This window comes from Gobio gobio, assembly GCF_949357685.1.
Source record: "Gobio gobio genome assembly, chromosome: 16".
NCBI lineage: Eukaryota > Metazoa > Chordata > Actinopteri > Cypriniformes > Gobionidae > Gobio > Gobio gobio.
Window position 1 is genome coordinate 41,006,518 of NC_137109.1, and position 22,232 is coordinate 41,028,749.

At 38.3% G+C, this 22,232-nt stretch overlaps 1 protein-coding gene across 1 annotated transcript in view; it reads right to left on the bottom strand.

Moving 5' to 3' along the window:
• Positions 1-21,761, bottom strand: part of rxfp1 (relaxin family peptide receptor 1) — a gene marked incomplete at both ends in the record, with an annotated part of 111,026 nt that extends 89,265 nt beyond the window's left edge. Inside the window, 2 exons of the mRNA XM_079838672.1 lie at positions 17,220-17,369; positions 21,719-21,761. Coding sequence (XP_079694798.1) covers positions 17,220-17,369; positions 21,719-21,761 — 193 coding nt within the window. The remainder of the gene's footprint in view (positions 1-17,219; positions 17,370-21,718) is intronic.
• Positions 21,762-22,232: the final 471 nt, after the last annotated feature.

Consider the following 22,232-nt stretch of genomic DNA (forward strand, 5'->3'; position numbering starts at 1 on the left):
TGATTTGGGAACAGTTCGGCGACGCACAGGTAGACCTGTTTGCCTCCCACGACTCTTCCCACTGCAGCCTGTATTATTCCCTGACCGAGGGCACGCTCGGCACGGATGCACTGGCGCACAGCTGGCCGCGGGGCCTACGCAAATATGCGTTTCCCCCAGTGAGCCTACTCGCACAGCTTCTGTGCAAAATCAGGGAGGACAAGGAGCAGGTCCTTTTGGTCGCACGGCCGGACCTGGTTCCCCGAACTCATTCTCCTTGCGACAGCCCCTCCCTGGCCTATTCCTCTGAGACCGGACCTCCTTACTCAGAGACGGGGCACCCATTGGCACCCGCGTCCCGACCTTTGGAACCTCCACGTGTGGCTCCTAGACGGGACCCGGCAGGTTTGAGTGGCCTACCACCTACGGTGGTCGCCACCATCACTTCCGCTAGGGCAGAGTCCACTCGGCATGCCTATGCGTTGAAGTGGAACCTCTTCGTCACCTGGTGCTCTTCCCGCCAAGAAGACCCCTGGAAATGTCCGATCGGGTCCGTGCTTCAGTTTCTCCAAGAGGGGCTGGAGCGAAGGCTGTCTCCCTCCACCCTCAAGGTATATGTGGCCGCAATATCTGCCCACCACGATCTCTTGGAGAACAAAAAGGTAAGTCAGCACGACCTGGTCATCAGGTTCCTGAGGGGAGCTAGGAGACTGAATCCTCCTCGCTCTCCTCTCGTACCCTCTTGGGACCTCGCAGTAGTGTTAACTGCTCTGCAGAGACCTCCCTTTGAGCCTTTGCGGTCGGTCGATATTAAGTTTCTGTCTATGAAGACGGCTCTGCTGACCGCATTGGCCTCAGTCAAGAGGGTCGGGGACCTGCAGGCATTTTCGGTTGACGAAGCGTGCCTGGAATTTGGGCCGGCTAACTCTCACGTGATCCTGAGACCCCGGCCTGGATATGTGCCCAAGGTTCCCACCACTCCGTTCAAGGACCAGGTGGTGAACCTGCAAGCGCTGCCTTTGGAGGAGGCAGACCCAGCCTTGGCATTGCTCTGTCCAGTACGCGCTCTCCGCGCCTACGTAGACATGACGCAGTGTTTCAGGACCTCAGACCAGCTCTTTGTCTGTTATGGTGGAGAGCGGAAGGGAAGTGCTCTCTCAAAGCAAAGGCTGTCTCACTGGATAGTGGACACCATTGCTTTGGCTTACCAGCAGCAAGGCCGACCATGTCCCCTTGGTGTGAGGGCACACTCCACCCGGAGTGTGGCTTCCTCTTGGGCTCTAGCGCATGGCGCCTCGCTAGCAGACATCTGCAGAGCTGCAGGCTGGGCGACACCCAACACATTCGCCAGATTCTATAATCTCCGAGTGGAGCCAGTGTCCGACTATGTACTCGCTCCCCCGAGGGGCCGGTAAGGACCAGGTTCAGGTGTCTTCGCTTGCTCGCCACTCCACTCCACGGACTGGATACGTGCGATATTTCCTCAGGTGAGTTCCCCGAGAGCCCTGAGCTCCTCCAGCACTGTCGACGCCGATATCAGTTCAGTCTGCCCTCTCGAGCCCAGACCCTCATGTCCGGCCAGGTGCCCCATGTGCATGGTTCCCTCTGGCGACCCCCACATGTGTATTTCACCGTAAGTCTCCGCAGTGAGCGGGTTTCTTCCCTTGGCGTGTCCCCGCCACCCCTAGGGTTAAAAATCCACCTTCGGCTGGTACCCTAGAGATCTCCCATATGCAACCCTCTCCGGGTCATATGTGTCTCTTAAGTCCTCCCCACGGGTAGGCATCTTGGCATTCCCTCACTGGGATATGCTTCCCAGTGTACCTTGGTAATCCTGTGTTAAGTGGGAGTCCTTCGTCCGTACTAGTCTTACGACAGGGTACTCACACTTACGCAGGGCGCTGGAAGACAGCTGAGTGGCGGGATTATATTGGGACCCCCATTCGTTAGTCACTAACGTTACGTCGTAGTGACTGAACGAAAGGGAACGTCTCGGTTACGGATGTAACCCTCGTTCCCTGAGGAGGGAACGGAGACGTAACGTCCCCTTGCCACATCAGCTGTGTTGCCTGGAACGCAGGAGTTCAGTCTTGGCTCCTCAAGCAGGTAACATAATGCGATATTGCCTCGTACTTCCTTATATACTCACGCAGTGAGGCGGAGCTACGTATGCAAATTCCGCATGCCCCATGGCATTGGCACGCCATTGGGCGTTTTCTCAAAACTCGAAGTTGATAGGCTTCTAAGCGAAACCCCCATTCGTTAGTCACTAACGTTACGTCTCCGTTCCCTCCTCAGGGAACGAGGGTTACATCCGTAACCGAGACGTTCTCCCCAAAGCTCTCTCTATTTTACTGAAGATCATTAAATGGTTACACTGCCTAAGAAGTCTGTCCTAAATTAGTTTTGTGAGGTGCCTTAATGCACAAACGCTGCCTTACAAGCCATTGTCTGATAAGGCAGCGAGGCAATGAGTCAGCTGCCTAGGTTTTCGGATGCAGCCAACGTTTCCAAAAATGTACCAAAGCGATTGAGAAGAACTGTAATATTAAAATTAATATGAACCTCAAAGGATTCAAAAGCATTTGTACATCTCAAGTAAAAGTGTTTACATTTTAGACGCTTTTACATTAACATTATTTATATGTATATTTATATCATGAATATGTATGTGAGCTTTTAAGTTGTAAGGCATACTGATAATGAATTGACAGCACACTTTTTTTGGCACCTATTGATGGAAATTAATGTTGTGATGTTATTTCCATCAAGAGGTGCTTGATTTTTGGTCAAGATCTTGAATTGACAGTGCAAGAGTCCAGCACTCTGTAAAGTCTCCTCCAGCACATCCTAAAGGTGTTCAGTGAATGTATGCTCCTCTTCATGCTCCCTCCCAACCATTCTTTCACAATTTGTCTTTTTCATCCTGGAATATGGCCATGGTTAGTCTTCCTACGTGTTTTTTTTTTTTAAGAAATAAAAAAGCTACACACTCCATCAATTAGGGTTAAAATAACTGTTCCCAAACATATATCATGCAAGAAACATAATAATCACTGCAATAAAAATCTAGTCATAGACTCTTAAGTATTTGCCTATTTAAATCCAAACAGCAACTTTTTTTTTGGCCAGCAGTGTAGAACTGGGCCATATTTATCAAGCCTCAGAGAATTACTCAAAGCTGCGCTTAAAAGTTAGTTATCAAGAATCTTAGTTGTAATTTAAGTGAAGTGTAGGACTAAATAATAAGTGTCAGCCTTAGAGATGATTCACGACACTTTGCTGTGTGATTTTGGATTTTGGATGACGACAGGCATGGACCAGTCACTGAATAGATTTCCTTATTTAAGAATATTCTCGGATAAATTCACATTGAATGGTAAAATTCCTAAGAGGAGTTTACATTCAACACACATTTGACAATAAAGAATTTTCAAGAGAATACATTAAGATAAACACATTGGAAATTAAAGATAAACCTGTTTTCCACCATGTCTTAATTACAAAATTTAAACTGGTGTGCTGTTAACGGACTTGCCTATATATAGCCTAGATTTTATGATATTAACAGCCACCATGGATTCCAAAAGAAAACCGAAATGGCCAGAGGAAGAAACGCTACTGCTTGCTGAATTAGTCAAACACCGGAAACATGTTCTAAAAGGCAAGTTCAGCCCAACATCAACCAACGCTGACAAAGATGATGCTTGCTCTGTCCAAACGATACCGTTTGATTAACTGCTCGTCGTCAAACATTTCAAAAACATTCTTCCTCTCCTGAAAGATTCACGCACATTTCTGACCTCAGTAACATAACAAGCCCCTACTGGCAACTCCTAATCACTTGAGAGACCTCTCGAGCTGTCTTAAGTAACTGAGAGAGTAAGAGTGATTCTTAGCTTTAAGAAATGTGATAACTTGCTTTTATAAAATGGCCCTTTTGAGAAGCTTGATAAAAATGGGCCCAGGGGTGCCCAATCCTGTTCCTGGAGATCTAGCTTCCTGCAAAGTTCAGCTTCAACCCTGATCAAACACAACTGAACCAGCTAATTAAGATCTTCTGGAGCACCAGATAAATACAGACAGGTATGTTTGATCAGGATTGGATCTGAAATTTGCAGGAAGGTATGGCTGCTTCTCATTTCTTATTTGTACATCCTCGTTTCCTTTCCTCGTGTCTCAGCTCCATCCCCCGTAGGTTTCGAAGGAAGGCTGCAAGGAAATAAATTGAGGACGGAGGAATCGAAGGAAATCTTATTGGAATATTCTTGATCACTCGATCGTCACTTCAAAGCATCATCAGCTGCGCTCAAGGAATCTGCCCTTAAGTTGTTGATGTTTGGTTATTAAAGAAATTAATAAATAATAATAAAGCAAGATTCCCTGTTGAAATATATATGATATATGGTTTATTTTAACTGCAAAGGTAAAGCATAAATTCAAATTATTGTGACAATGTATTCGTGCGTCAGGCTTCTCTACAAGAAGGACTTCCGCATAGGATACACGCTCTGCATGTTAGACTCGTGTGCGTGCATATTTATTAGAGTGCATGCTTTCACTGCGTCATTTCGTCTATTAAAATGCATTTAGAATACCCCAGAATGCAAGATAAGGGGCAAAAATGCCTGTATGTTTTTTATATTTAAATAATTTTATATATAGTTAACCAGTATCACACAAATAGTGCCGTTTTTCTCCAAATATCAGTATAATTACAAATGATATTAATTTTATACAACAGTTCAATAAACAAGAAGATAATATTAAGATACTTACTTTTTAGACACCATATTGCCTGTTTTTGCTCTTTTTCGCAAACAAAAGTAGTTCTAAACAAAGATCACAGCACTGTTTTGCGTCTTCGAGCAACACGCGACAGTGAAAGACACCGATCTCAATACTCAACAAATGCTTCGTTCCGTAATGAATCAGCCGTTTGAATAATTCAGTTGAATCTCACTCCTTAACAGTGACATACTGGCACCTACTGGCGGTTTTAATTTCACATTTAAAGTATCTTTTCATTTTAAATAACTTAACTTTGCCGTTAGCCCTTAAATATGTTAGCTAACATTAAAAGAATATATTCAGAATGTAGAGCTTTTAACAAGGCATGAACTTCTAAGTATTTATTTTAGGGGTGTAACGGTACACGTATTCGTATTGAACCGTTTCGGTACAGGGCTTTCAGTACGGTGCGCGCGTTTACTGAACGGTTATGAATGCAATCTTTAACAGTTAAAAGTTGGCTTGTTTAAAGCGCGGAACACACTTCAATCCGAGTTCCCACACGAAAATATTGAGTATTCAGTCCATTTTATCACGAAATTCAAACGATAAATGCCATTTTAACGCTCTATAATGTGACGTGACTGATAGACGCGTATCAGTTCAACTTCAAGCGGCAGCGCGCTGCGCGCGAGTGAACGCGATCATCTCTTCAAAAGAATAAACATAAATTAATATCTTAAGGTATGTTGAGGATACATTACAACTTACTGAAACGTATCATATGTTGTGTAATCGCTCCATCTGTGTTTCAACCGCGGAAAGACAATAAAACAGCTTGTAAACAATGTCATGTAGAATCACGTTTACCTCAGAAGTCATTCAGTGTCCACAGCTGTGAGTTCACTAGAGAGATTAACTCTTTCACTGAATGCATGCACTTAATTTGCCTATATATTCATTATATTAGCCTATATATATATTCATTATATACTATAGCCTCAATAGCCTGTTAGTGATGTCTTGTTTATTTAATGTATGTTTAAATAAACCTGTCATGAAAATTACAGCCACTAAATGATTATATTTCAACAACGAATTGGAGAAAAAATTATAATAATTAGATTTAGAAGTTAATGCAAAAACTGCCTTAAGTTTACATGTTTGCATACAATGTGATATTTGAGTGTTGATTATTATATCTAAAAAATAAATAGCAAATGAATTTAGGCTAATAGTTTGGGCTCTGTTGTTAATATTTAATAGCAATATGTAAGTAAGGGCTCCCTATATAGTTTACAGCATTATCTTTAAGAAACTTTTAGTTATAACTGAATTTATTTAAGGACCGACAAATTGTTTTTTTTCATTAAACCACTGTTGAATAAAAATTACTAAAAAGCAATTTAGTAAAACTGCTGTACCGAATCCGTACCGAACCGTCAGTTTTGTGTACCGTTACTAGTGTTGGGAATCGTGAGAAATTTTCCGGTTCCGGTTCCGGTTCCGCCTAACGATTCCGGTTCCAATTCCGGTTCCATTAAAATTATTAAACAAATAGTGGGAAAGGAAAAAGGCACAATACGCAACTCAAACAATCCATTTTGTGTTTATTAATTGCTCTAAAATTAATTTACAGGTTGGCAATGTCAAAAAAGTCCTGTACTGTACATATATTACAGTATTAATTAAGCCATTCTTGCAACACATTTTTTTTCAAATGAACACCTCTGAAATTGTCTTATTACATTTTATCTCTCTGTCTCTGAATAAAACCAAGTTATAAATTATATTTATTAGTTATATTTATTAATTTATTAAGTAATTCAGTTATTCAGTGAACTTGTAAATAATAAATTGCAATTCAGCATTACAAAGGTAATTGTGCCTAAATGCTTCCCTAAACCATGGTGACTCAACGGTTGACATGTATATATATATATATATATACATACATATATACATTATATATATATATATATATATATATGCCTTTCACTATAAATCTGGTATAAGCCCTGAGGCACTCTGTGCTGTAGCAAATGTTTTGTCAAATTGCTAGTGCAGCCTCCTTTGCATGTTATTAACTTTTCACATGTGTTACATTTTGCTTCATTATCATTCATTCTTTGGAAATGAATCCATACTTGTGACTTTCTCTTCGAGAAGAAATATCTGACGCAAAACCGTAAATGTGTAGAGCGAGGGCTTTCAGTGCTGAACTGCGTTGCACTCCTGGAAGCGGCAGGCAACGTAATTAATATTCATGATGAGGTGAGCCAGGGTTGCCAGGTTTTCACAACAAAACCCGCACAATTGCTACTCAAAACTAGCCCAAAACAAGCCAAATCGAGTTTCAGGGGGGCTTCTCCGGTAAAATTCGCATTTCCGGGGCTAAATATCACATAATTGGGGTCGCTTCGACCCGCGGACATGAAACCGCGGCAACAGTGTTTAAGTAGCCCAATTCCGCGGGAAAACCACGGACTTGGCAACACTGGCTGTCACTCGCTATTAAAGGATACGCTTCCAGCGCTTCGCACACACATTGCACCAGAACCGTTTTCGGAACCGAAACTTAGGAATTTTGCGCGGTTCTGGTATTTTTCAAAAATCTGTTTCGGTTCTGCATAAGAACCGGTTCTCGGTTCCATACCCTAACCGTTACACCCCTAATTTATACACTGAATTCAATTGGCCCGGCCCTCTCCAACCTCCCCAGTTTCTCGTGTGGCCCCTTGGGAAAATGAATTGCCCACCCCTGAATTAGAGAATTGAGATGACCTTCAAGATGGCTAACTTTGATCGGTTTCCGGGTTACAGGCTGGAGGACGGAGGAGCGAAGAAACGAGGAAGCATCAATTTGAGTATTGAGAAGCACCCTAGATCTCCAGGAACAGGATTGGACACCCCTGGTCTAGATAAATTAAAGTACATCTCATTACATTTCCAATACTTTTTCATTACAGAAAAATGTACCGCATACAGTAAATGAAATCACTTTCCAATCACAGACCTAGAGGGAAATGATGGTGCATGACCAAGGTTACGGGACGCTGAGAGAGAGACTGCTAATCAATTATTGTTTAGTGCATTCATCTTTCTTAGAGTTGCAGGCACCCTTTGCTGTTTTAAGTCAATTTACTTGGCTTATCAATAAGGCAGTATCATTGACCACCCACAGTCCTTTTTCAGACCATTTGATATATATTGCACTCCTATGAGATTGGAAGCAAAAATGGGGCTAAAAGCAACGGTGTTAAAATTATAATGTTTAGGAGGAAGAACCAATCACTGGACTGCCAAAGTTTTCACAATTCAGGTTGCTGAAAAAAGCAACATCATGAGTTTATTGAATTTCACATTGTTCCTCTAGAATTAGTTTGGCACAATGTGGCACAAATTCTGTCCCATTTAATGTAACAACAATCCCACAAAATGGCAAATTGATCTCTGACTACTATGCATGTCAGGGTTCTGTCATTTCCGTCTGGTTTATTCTTATTTTGTGACCCTGGCACTCCTTTGGTCTTGTCTTTGTGAAGGTCTGGTTCCGAGTTTACTCGGGCCATATGCTTTTTCGTCCGATAAGTGAGTAGTTTTGTGTATGGTCTAGTTTGGTTTCGGTTCTGTGTCAGGGTTCAGACATTCATGCTCTGTGTGTTAGGTCTCTGGACTCGTTGTGTAAGCATGCTGTTTTAAGTTCACTCGGGGCGTATGCTCTTCTGTCTGCGCGTGTGTTGTTGTGTTCTGTGTAGCATGTGGTTCGTGTTTATATGGGTCGTCATGCAAAAAGTGGATATGTTCTACGCATCTAAAGTATATAGAAAGAATAAACCTTCTTATAAACTCCTTGATTTTCATTTAACAACGTATAATAACCTGCATGCACCATAAACTATAGTAAAAATAATTTACATCTCTCAACAGAAAGGTTTTTGCAAGTTTTAAAAAAATGTTGTTTAACCCTTTAAGCCCTGAAGGCATTTTTAGAGTTGCTTTTTCTGAGAGACTTGCACAAAAGTAAAGACTCAAAACTATAGTAAGGAGATTCAAAAGGTAAATATCGTTTGATAGAAAACTTTTTACATTTTTAGAAGAAGAAAAAAACATTACATTTGGACATTCTCATGCTGAGAAACAGCTGATAAGGAAACAGCTCATTTTACATATCTTTCTTATTTGACATGCAATAACTCAGGAAGGAAATAAAGTAGGACAATTATTTTTTGATGAAGTTCCCGAACATGTGAGCTGCATCTGGATAAAATTGAGGGGATGGCATAAAGTAATCAAAGTTATAGCATTTGGAACCAAGGTAGCCTTTTTTGTTTAGCCAAGCATCCAAAAACCTCTCCAAACAAGTTTTTTCCGGTCTGTGTCATTTTGTTATAACTCCATGAGGAATATCTTTAGATCTAAGTGACTGATTATGGTGAGTTTTGGTTCTTTTTAATCGTGAGAATATGATGTAAATAATGATGATTTCCACAATCTGAGCATGTTTCATGAAAGTTACAAGCTCTGTTTAGTCAAACCCAAAACAATTATGCTTGTTGTATTCCGTGAGACCTTTCAAAGGACATATGACCAAGCGGCAACCTCCCGCAGTTTCTCTTGAAGCCAATACGGAAGTGACATATACTGCAATTCATCGACTGGCCATTAGGGACAGGCTCCAGAAGGGAGCAGAATCTCATTGAGCCCCATGTTAAATGCCCAACTTTACAGCAGATTAAAACATGTTTACAGCCTAGTACAAATTGTGATTTTGGTCTATACAGCTAATTTTGCCCTTCATGACAACTGTGAGGGGGGGGTGATTTTTTTTATAACTCATTCAATTACATTATATAAAGCATTAAAGTTCTGCATAATTAAGGGCGAGTGACAGGTGGATAGCCATTTATCTGCTGTCTGTTAGTCATCGCGTCACTTCAGCTCCGACCTTTTTGCCCATTTTCTGTTATGCGGGAGTGACACACGATCAACGGCCATCTCGTCCATACTTTGCGCTTCAAAACTGCTCATCAGAATCCTATGGGTGACGTCACGGACACTACGTCCATATTTTTTTACAGTCTATGCATATGACACATGACTATCTGAGCTGTATCTGATATGTTTTTTGACATATTACAGTACATAGTAAAAAAATATTTATATAAAACTTTTATTTATCAGCAAATAATTCTTAATTAGTTAATCAAATTGGCTACATGCATTGGGAAGTTCAGACTCAGACTAAGGTTTCAAATGACACCTATTTTGTGTTGATCAAGGCAGTAGTTTTGAAATATATGATTATTCATTTTTTTGTAGGTAGGTGGCGCCCGCTGGCGATAAACTCGTTAAGAGTTGATCAAAATGGTTAGATGTATTTAAAACTTTCTAAGTTTCTACGCTAAAAATGATACATATGTTGTGTTTTTTAATTCAGTGGTTTCTTAGTAATTTTATTATGATTTTTTTATGGGGGGGGGGGGGGGTTCTCTCGTTCTCTTTTGAGTCAGACGTGCTACTTCGGCTGTGCGTCTTGCGCCATCAACCCAAAACTAGAGTTCAATTCAGCTCGACCGGTTATTTCCTATGAACTGGCTTAAAAGAACAACCGAACATCACTACCATCACTATCATTGAGTCAAAACCTGAAAGTGCAAGGGCAAATGCAGCCAACCTTGTTTTACTAGTTTTATTTAAATTGACCCTTGGCTGAAAAATCCTTTAGTTATACATTTCGATAATGGAATTGTAAATTAGTTATAAATAATTGCTCTGAGATTGGGATCTGATGAATGCACACTGAATCAATACACAGTGTGGCACCTTATTAAAATTGCATTCTGCATTTTAAGCAAACAAAATGGAAAGGATTTACTTCTTGTGTCTTCCTAAAACAATACAAAAGTGACATGTTCAGCATATGAGAATTAATGATGATATGTTTGTTGAATCCTTTAACCTATCCATCAGGGATTAAAGCCTTTTCAGCAGTTGCCTGGAGTCACATATCCATCTGTGCATCATGACCTTGTTGATATGCTGTTCTCCTAGAACTAGAAGGCCATTAATCAAATACTGAGATGGCTAATACTTGTAGAATAAAAAAAATCATACAAGGGCATCTATCAATTGTTTCGTGTAATAAGAAAGCAAATACTTTTGGAAACTTTTGGTTCTCAGAATTTTCTTCTGGGAAAAAAGACTCTCGAACTGTGCTCAGAATTCACAATCTGAAATGAAATGTCAGGAATTTCAATATGAACTCAAACATTTATCATCAAATCTTTCCAAGACCAAATGACCTGAGCAGCACCATTAAAACTCGCTGTATAGGTTTATGCTCTACTAATAATTTTGGACTGCCCCCAAAAGATATTTTAGGAGAAGTGTCTGAGACAAAGTTGTCAATTAAATTAAACATATAGAACTACGTAATTTCTCATACTGTATGAAAGCAAAATCTTTTGAGCATTAACATTTTCCTTTGAGATAGTATTATACTTATTGTATTGCTAAACTCATAAGCAAGTAAATACACCATAACATGCTGAAGCTATTTCCGGCCTAACAGACAGGTGGGATGACATTGCAGTTTGTTGGCTGACAAGATTAATGTAATGCTTTGTTTATTTGGTATTGCAAAATTCATAATCAGAAGAAGAAAGCCTGGTGAGATATTTTTAGATTTGCTGGATCACTGAGAGAGAATCCAACCTCCAAAATGCAAGTCCCAGGGCCCTATCTTGCACCCAGCGCAATTGACTTTGTACACCGACGCATGTGTCATTCCTATTTTGCACCCGCGCAAAGCGCGCTTTTCCCTCCACAGAAGCACGTCGCTAAACTAGTGAATGAACTTGCGCTCCCTGGGCGGTTCAGCGCAAAAAAGGAGGCGTGTTCCGGCGCAAACAATCCCTGGTGCTATTTTGCTGTTCCATTAAACAATTGCGCCACTGACCAGAAAAAAACTAGTCTAAAGTCAGTGGCGCGTTGCGCGTTGTTCATTATGCTATTTTAAGGGCGCATGCTTGACCATAATGTATAGCGTGCACAACGCGCATACACTTTGCTCATGTAATCTACACAGATGCAACAGTTATTTTTGCAAATCATAAATTGTTACACTAAAAAAATATTAACACATGAGATGACGGAAATCATTGTGGTGTGCCACGAAGATGTGAAAAAATAGGCATACATCTAGCTTACAAATGATTCAGGCTAATTGTAATAATTAAGGATAAGACCTGTTTGCCCAATAGTGGCAAGACATATATGTATATAAGGACATCTGACAAATTGGTTTGTCCGTCAAGAACCAGGAAAAAAAATCGACTGAAAAACTGAAAAAACTGAAAGACTGAAAAAAAAGGACTGTGAAATCACCTTTACCATAATGTACAACATTACAACTTCACTTCTCTGTCTTTCACTGCTCTTACAAGAACATCAGTCTCCTCGGCTGTGAACCGCTCCTGGCGTGCGCCTGGTAAATAAGCCATAATAATAGCAATCCATAATGGAACTTGCGCACCTGCTTTTACAGGGAATGTTGGATGACGCTCGGATTGGTTTATTCACGTTACGCCCAAACCACACCTATGAATAATGAAGCTACTTCAGACCAACCCATTTTAGATTTGCGCCGGGCGCAAGAGCCATTTATCCCGCCGGGAAAATAGCAACAGCGCCGAGACCCGCCCACAAAGTTACTTGCGCTTCTCGCTTTGACACTTGCGTTTCAGATCGTTAAAATAGGGCCCCCAGTCTCAATCGCCAGCTAACAAAATCAAATTCCTACTAATGTTGAAACAATTCACAAAAGCTACAGGAAAGAAGTTTTCTAGAAGAAGAAAATCCACACAGAAGTCAAAATTGGCACTGAATTGTGACTGAAAAAAAGAGAGCGAGAAGAAAAAAAGCTGATGTGAGGACAAAAGGTTATTTTGAATAGACTAAACCACTGTCATAATAAATGGCTGACTGTCCATGGTGCAGCAATCTATCTTCAGTTTCTAAGATTAATCCGATGCTAAATCAAAGCTACACACCATTAGTGATGACAAAATGTATATGACCCCACAGATGAATACTCTGCTCCTGAGGGACTCGCATTTTACAATCTGACAAAGCTCTTGAGGTTCAAAGTGTTCATGCAAAAATGACAAATGGCTTTCTTTGTGGAGTCACCAAGAGTCAAAATGTCTCTGTCTTTCATCCTCATGAGAGAGCAGATGAGAGAGAGACAGAATGAAATTGACTACGGGTGGGCCCACATCCCGGTTTCGCTTTATATTCAATTGTTTATCCAAAATTTCATTATCTATCGGATCTAAAAGGTACTATTTCTTCTCTTTCTAGTTTGAAAGAAATACTTTTATCATCTTTCAGAGCTCAAGTACAGCTTATCACTTAGGTCACTTGGCCTTTCATCAATATCCAATTTTTCGAAGAGCAGGCATCTACATGCGTGCCAGGTGCTAAGCCTGGATAATCATGCCTGCCGTTTACACAGATATTCAACAGTGACCTTTCTGGCCCTGAAAAAGCTTTGATAACTCAGTTACTACAAGGGGAATGTGATAAGAAAGGTGGGAGTGGAATGTCAAACCCTCGGAATACCAATCTCAGGGATTTGGAAAAGCATTAGAGGATTTCTCACTTCCTGTCTATCCTGTTCTGCTTGACTTAACACACAGGGTTAGTAGATGTCTTAAGATATTATGTACAAAGTGACATTTCCCTTCGTCCTGACCTTTTACAGTCTGGTGCAGACGCGAGGCCTTTTAATCTTCCCCTGTTCTCCATCGTACAAAGGCCGAAAAAGCGAGTAAGACAAGGTTAAACATGGTGCCCACTGCTGTAGGGGCCAAATGTTGAAACTGAAGATTGAGTTTGATACAGTCACTGTGACAGATACTGTGAGGCAGTTGACAAATGGCTGGGCATGCTCTGTTTCTGATGAGCATGACATTATCAAAACTGCCTACATAACCTCTAGGGCCATTATAACATGTTGTGACATTGCTCAAGCAAACAATTACTGAGGAATCAATGGGAAACTACCACCTATTTGCACAGTGTCTCTTCACAAGATAATCAGCACTGTGGGTTTTGTCTTGTAAAAAATGAATTATCAGCAGGTAATTGATAACAAGTCAAAGGAATGCTTTTTGGGTTTTAAGGTGGGATGACAATTACAAAGTAACTGATTCTTCATCAGTATTTTCTCAGCAGATAACTTTGAGGAGTAGATGATAATCCTGCTGAAGGAGGGGGGGGGGGTCATCAATTGGGGCTTGATAAACCAAACTTAACTGATAGGCTTGCCATTATTCAGGGAGATGGATGAGATGATAAATGAAATATGACAATTTGTGCAGATGAAAATTGCAGAATCTTTGTTTTGTTTTGACTGATTGTGTATTATAGTCAGCATTCAGCAATGAAATCAAATTTAATTGGCACATGGTTGCATAGAATGAGTAACAGGGAGAGGGGAGGAGAAATAGTCAGAATAGCACAAGAATCAAAAGATAAGATGCAAAAAAGAATGAAAATATTGAAAATAAGACCTCACACCTCATCTCTATTGCTGAAATACAAAATATATCATGGACAAAAAGGTACTCCTTCCAGAAAACGTACAAATAAAGATGCTTATAGATCTGGGATCGCTAGACAAGGGCTTAGTAAACTTGTTTTGCCTGTAGCTCGAAAATTAGCCCATGCGCATTCCGACATATATATTATACACAAAACTGACGGTTCGGTACATACCTCGGTTTTGAAGGCACGGTTCGGTACAGCAGTTTTATAAAATTGTTTATTTATTTTTATTAAACAGTGGTTTACTGAAAAAAATTGTCTGTCCTTGAATTAATTAAATTATAACTAACAGTTTCTTAAAGATAATGCTGTAAACTATATGGTGAGCCCTTACTTGCACATTACTATAATATTAAAGGTTAACAACAGAGCTCAAATTAGCCTAAATTCAGTTGCTATTTATTTTTAGATATAATAATCAACACTCAAATAACATTGTATACAAACATGTAAGGCAGTTTTTGCATTAACCTCTAAATCTAATTATAAAATTATGTTTTTTCTCCAAATCGTTGTTGAAATATCATCATCTAGACACAGTGTCTGTCATTTTCATGACAGATTTATTTAAACATACATTAAATAATCAAGACATCACTAACAGGTTAAATAGAATATAATTAATATATATATAGGCTAATATAGTGCACATATTTAGCGAAAGAGTTAACAGCTGAACTAACAGCTGTGGACACTGAATGACTTCTGAGGTAAATGTAATGCTACGTGACATCGTTTACAAGCTGTTTTATTGATGTCTTTCCGCCGCTGAAACACTGATTGAGTGATTACACGACATCTGATACGTTTCAGTAAGTTGTAATGTATCCTCAACATACCTTAAGATATGAATTCATGTTTATTCTTTAGGAAGAGATGATTGCATTCACACGTGTGCCACGCCACCACTTGAACTGACGCGCCTTTACAGTGATCAGTCACATTACATTAAAGAGCATAAAACGGCATTTATCGGTTGAATTTCGTGATAAAATGTACTGAATATTTAATATGTTCATATGGGAACTCGGATTGAAGTATTAAAACAAGCCTACTGTTAACTGTTAAAGATTGCATTGCATGCGTACACCGTACCGAAAGGTTTCGGTACGAATATGTGTACCGTTACACCTCTACTATATTTATATATATATATATATATATATATATATATATGCAATATATATATATATATTCTCAATGTGTTATGTTCACAAATAAATCCACATCTTTGAACAACTCGCTTGCATGAATGATTCAATGACTCATCTTTCTGAATGAATCAGTGTTTTTATCACTAGAACCGCCACGGGGTAAAATTTACCCATGGATGTTTTTCAAATGTACATGACAGATTTTCAATAAAATATCCAAGGCTCCCAGTCTTTGACTTTTACTAAAATTGTGTCATTTACTTGTCTGGCTATCAACAATTTCAACTATTTTTGTTTTGCAATTTTTTATTGTGTATTGTTTGCTACTGTGTTGCTATTTATTCAAGTCTGCCCGTTTCCTGAAAAAGAATATTTCTGACCTATGATGTAATGAATAAAACAATTTTCATGATTACCCCAAGTTTACTGGTGTTGTTCTCTTATTAAAATTCTAAATGATATAACTAAATAAATTAATAAATTAATTAGGTGAAACTGTATGCTTGAATTTGTTGTTGCACATGTCATTCATCGTACGTCATCCTTTGTCATACATCCTATGCAGCGCGGTGAATTATTATTGCTCTTTGTTGTCTATTTAGGGTATTTTAGTAATTTAGGCCCCCTGAAATCAAAATGGAAGTTTTTTAGCTTTTAGTATGACTATGTCAGCCTTAAGGTTATGAATAAACTGTTGTGTTCCAAAACAACAATAGTCAAGGCTCTAGTCAAACTGTGGTATTGACTAAACGCTATTGGCTGTTTTATAAAAGGGGGAGGAGTTGCTAACAGCTGGAGCCGTTTCAGGGGAAATTACGTCAACACATTGAATAATGCTGCGTGTTTCAAGGCACTTCAGTGGGCCTTTAATATGGGGTTAATGACATTTTATTATAATATTACACTACCCAAATATGTATTTATTTCCATCTAATTCTCGTTGTCATTGCAGGCTGATTTAGCCTATATTCACCAAAAAGTGATTAGTGTAGCCTGCTTAAAATAGCATAAAACAACTGGACAAAAACATAGTTTATGACTAAAAATAATAATTTCATGACTCTATACATTACTTTGTGGAGACAGTGGCATAATACAGCGACCCCTGGCGGTTCTAGTGTTTAAAGAAAACACCTACTGGAGTAACCATTTAACCTGCAGAAAGGGTCATACATGGAATATACATCAAAATTTAAATGGTCTCTGTGTGGTATTAAAAATCTGCACAATGCAGTGTAAATAGCGGTGTTGTAAGAGCAATCCCACTGGCTTACAATCAGTGTTAGGTGTAACTAGTTACTAAGTAATTAGTTACTGTAATTTAATTACTTTTCCCTTGAAAAAATTAAGTAAGGGATTACTCTTACATAATACAATAGTGGAATTAACATCTACATTTAAAGTCTAAATGTTTTTATGTCCTTCTCACTTTTGTAATACTTTGGTCAGTTAATAAGAATAATTTCTGTTGTTTTATATTATTTATTTGAATGAATTAAAAGAGCCGTTTCGTGTCTATCCTCGAATCACTTAACTAGCCGAGGTTGATATAGGATTTAGAAAGTAATTGAAATAAGTAATTCAATACTTTTTGGAGAGACATATTAGTAACTAGTAATGAATTACTTTTTTAGAGTAACTTACCCAACACTGCTTACAATACAATGTAAAATAAAAAATAAAGGTGAAGAATAGCACAAAGTGTAAATAACAACAGTCAGACAGTAAGGAATCTGAACTAACCACAATTCTCCTCGTCTGCCTGATTCCCACAGTCATCCATGCCATTGCAGTGTAGTAGCTGAGGAAGACAGGTACTGAGGTTTCCACAGGGGAAGTAGCCCAGCGGGCAGGGAGCCTGATCCTCTGATACATTAAACATGGTCAGCACCACTTCAGAGGAGACAAAGGGGAAGAGAGAGATTGAGCATCTTTTATTCAGTCTCAGGTTAACACTGTTGCATTTGTCTGTTTCTTGCGCTGTGAGGTATAATGCCTTTACACAAAAGTAGTTTAAGTAGTTTTTATTTGAATTTTAACTACTAGAAATTCATGATTTAATTTCAAATATTTTCTTAAAATAGCACCTTTTCCTGCTTTAACATGTCATATAACATGTTTTCAAAGATACATGATGACAGTATCTAATAAAATTAAAGATTTAATTGAAAGTATAAAGACAATTTTGACAGGTACAACTAGTCACCTCTAAAAACACAGTCAGACTTGTAACAAGATTCATAAAGAAAGTTACAACAAAAGCTAATTTACACAAACATTAATACATATGCTGTACGTCAAACAGTAGAGTATCTTACACCCGTTTCCTTACCCATTACCCGATGCCATACAAATCTCCTTGAAAAACAAATATGACACTTTAAGGAATACACATCACAAAGCTTCTGCACTACATAGCTACTTTTCTCATAATTGATACAAATCTAAGAAAGGTTTTATTCTTATTCTTCACTATGTTTCAACACAACCTTTCTGTTTGACTCCAATGACTGCAAGTCATTCTCAAAGCAACCTATAGATATGAATAAATGTGTAATATGACTATATGTGTGAATTCAACGTGAAGAATTGCTGTAGCGTTGCAAAAGCTTGGAGGCAGACCGTTCAGGGCTATTTATCAAGCATAGCTTTTTTTTCCCTTTTTGAATGTGAGTAAAGTAGCACAGATCTAGGCTGAATGTATACAACAGAGAGAATTTGTATATACTTCAAAAGTATCTTATTGATAAAGGTTGTGAAAAGTTTATAGATGATAAACAACGCTACAGCATAATGGATGATTGTGCACACACTGAAAAAACAGGAAAACACATGTTGTCCAATTTACTTAATCGTATTATTTGTGATCTACGCAACAAATTTGTGTTTCTCTTCTAAACATGATTTCATTGCTTTCAATTAATGTAATTCTCTAAAATGTGCAATCTACTATATTAAATTATTTGGGGTGAATGTGAACCAATTAAGTACTCGAAAATGATTTTTGCTGAAACTGTAGTTCCCAGCATGCTTTGCTTGGGACTTGACGACTAGAGTAAAATTTTTGAAATTAAGTGTTATTTTATGTGTTTTTGGGCAAAATGAGAAAAAGGGGGAGACTTTATATTGTTTATTAGTGTTTAATGTTTAATTATGTTGGAATTATTCGAACCATTTAAATTACACTGGGTTACCATAGTGGAGAAGAGCGGAGCGATTGCTTAGACTGTGGACTGACTCAGCACATGTCATTAAAGAGCATTTCACACATAGCACGTATATGATGTGCTATTGCTGGCAAAAATAATGAAAGTTACTGAGTACTATGTTATAAATCAGTCAAGTGACAACAAAAATATACAAAAACAAACATGTGTTTAGATTAAAGAGGCAGGGTCTCAAGCCCCCGTATGCACCACTATTGTTAGGGAGCCATATTAAAATCATTGTGAGACTACTCAATTCGGTTACTTAAAAATTACTTAATTCCATTATGTTGAAATTATGTGATCAAATTATGTTTGTTTAACTTAATTGAATCATGTGGAACCGATGTACATGATTAAATCATGTAAATCCAACACACCATTTTTATCAGTGCAGCATGTGTTATTCCAATTGACTAAAATACAAAATGTATTGCATGCACAGGTTATGATTTGTCCAAAAAATAATTAAGAACTATAATACTAGGATTATTATAACAAGCTTATGATTGGATGCCTACTGTTCAGTATATCCAAGATTGTGAAGTGCTCTGTAAATGTTGCAGAGCTGAGATAAGTGTAAAACAAAATATCACTGCAAATAACATGAATAACAACTATTAACAATATCTTAATCAGATCCTAGTTAAGATACTTTAAACAAATAACATCATTTTGAAAGGTAAAACCTTTTTTTTTTTTTTTTTTTGGAGTGGCCTGATATGAAATATTCCATTATGATATTCTGTGTTGGTTTTCTAAACCAATAAATCAATACTGGCATGATACACTGCTTCTCATAAGATCAGTTCTATGTGCAAACCACACGTCCTGCTCCAGTGCTCTCTTAACTTTTCTTATTCAGGTAGTAAAAAACCATAAATACATTTCGTTGAGGAATTTCTTTGCAGCTGCATTGAGTGGTGCTTGGATATAGTTTATCTTCTTTTGAGTGCATCTCGTGATAAATCTCACATCATAAGTACAAATTGGAGAACATAAGCAGCAACAATCAACATAAGACAAACATGTTGTTGTTGTTGTTGTTGTTATACAAATCATAGATTCCAAATAGGTAGGGGAGAGCGGGGCACATCCTAATGCTTTTTGACTTTCTCAGTTTGTGTAAATTCACTTGTGGTTCAGAGTATACATTTTTTCCCACATTAATTTCACACACGTCTAGAACAATTATGTGGTTGTGTTTCATTAATACAGTGTATACGTTTTTTCTTGATTTACCCCGAAAGAATGTTGAAACATTGTAACATGACCAAATGACAGCTTAAAATGTTATCTGATATTATCAAAAACATATCCAAGACAAACTAAAATATTTTGGCAATAAAATGCAATTATTCACTTTTTCAAATAAAATAAAGGCATTTTTTAATCATTAAAAATATACTATTTTTTTGAGTTTGTCAACAAACACACTTCAAAACACAGTTATACAGCATAGTTCAAAGAATTATAATAATTAGGCATTTCTGAACATTGACTCTCAGTCTTTATTCACATTTTTCTCATGGTTTCTCAAAATAATTCATAAAAAGAATAAAATAGCGTAGCTCTAATAGGGGCTCACCCCACCTGCACAACTAGGATTTAAAATGTTAAACCCGGGCTCGTGTCTTCTGCTGGTTAGATCAGCATTAAAGAACTATATCAACTGTTAAATAACAGATATAAGATTCAAATAATATCAGATGTTTTATTTTAAACACAAAAAAACAGAGATGAAAAATATACGCAAGTAAGAAATTTACTTTTGCTATGGCTAAATAAATGTTCAGTGATATCTCCCAAAGATTTTTACATTTTGACGCAATGTTTTTCTCTAAATAACGTTGATATGGCAACTAGTAAATAAATACACCAAGTTTCATCATCCTTGCATGTGTGGAAAGTGTTAAACCATGCGTGTTACAACTAACCCCACGTTAGGTTGTGCCCCGTGCTCCCCTACTCAAATACACGCATACACATTTGCTTGTTTTTTTCTATAATGACTTTATGCTAAATTCATGATATTTCCTACATCCCCTGACCCCTACCCTTAAACGTAACTATTTATATTTTAATTAAAACATTAGTATGTTTATTCAGCTGGTTTCCTTGTGGTGACCGTTGGCTGGTCTCCTCAATGTGGGCAAAACCTAACCTACTTACAGACTACTACTCACAAAAAAAACAATGCTTGAAATTTGTGCAAACGAGGGTGTATACTAGCCTACATGAAAGGAAAACATAGGGGTTTCAAAACCCAGTAAGTTGCCTACCTAGACACAATTTTGGAATGTCACAGGTGCATAGAATTCTTTTGCAGAATTTTGTCACATGCATTGCACCCTTAATATGATGTACAGTGAGTACCCTATGTAGGCAACCGTACAGGATTTGAGGTACAGCCTTGATGTGACCCTGCCATGTCCCTTATGCAACTTGAAATCTGAGTGTAGGCTACCTCGTTTATCCTCCCTCAAAAACATATTTTAATAACTGAATACTGGAAAGCACAGTACGAATTAAGCCAATTAATTTGTAATTAAGATATCAAAGAAAAGGTTTGGTGGATTCTTTAAAAATAAGGTCTATTTTTTTATTCTACAAATGTTAACACCGTTTAAACGATTCATTGTCAACACAAATGTTACAAGTTAGTCAGGCATGCAATAAATCGCAAAAATCGCCTTTGCGTGAGGAGGAACCATAGCAAAAGCGATTATTGCCCGTATCAGAGGGGACATTGACAAAACACGTGCTCTTCTAATCACATTATCAATATGGATTTGCATATCACAGAGTCATAGTGTTTTGTTCAATATGTCCTCAAGATAAAACGCACACCACGTCTCTATAAGGACACAAGACGAACCTCAACCCAATAATCCACGAAGAAAATAACTAAAAAGTCGATCTAAAAGTCAACTTTCACTATGAACAGTTTGCTTTTAGTGTTAAACATGATGAAATCAGGCTGCTTTCTCAATTAGAATGAATGAGAAAAACACCAGGTGAAGCACAATAACTCACCCGACACTCCACACATCAAGATGCTGGCGATGTGAACTTGCATGGCAACGGTGGCTGACGATGTGATATCCAACAACAGTTGAAAATCCCTCTATGTTCCCCTGACTGATACAAAAAAAAGAGTGAGTTGTGCACGTTCTTGTTGCTAACCTCCTCTAACAAAGAAAAAGAAAGTTGTGTGCTAATTGCAGGTTTTGGACAGGTCCGTCTGTTCCGGAGAGAAGCTCAGTGCACTCCTATGCGCGCGCGGACGGACTGAGTGCAGAGAGCGCACGCACATGCACAACGAACAGACACCTGGGGGAGGGACTTTTCAATGAACTATCGCTTTACTTCAAATTGAATAACAGATTGGGGGTGATGCTTAATAGATCTGTGTTTGTAACCAAAATGTTTTATGTTCAATGTTTAAATTCAATCGTCTTAACTTCGAGTGAAAATCCATAAACTGACATCGACAGAAATTCCTGTGAGACACTTCACATTTTGATGTTTTTTTTTTCATTTATGTTAG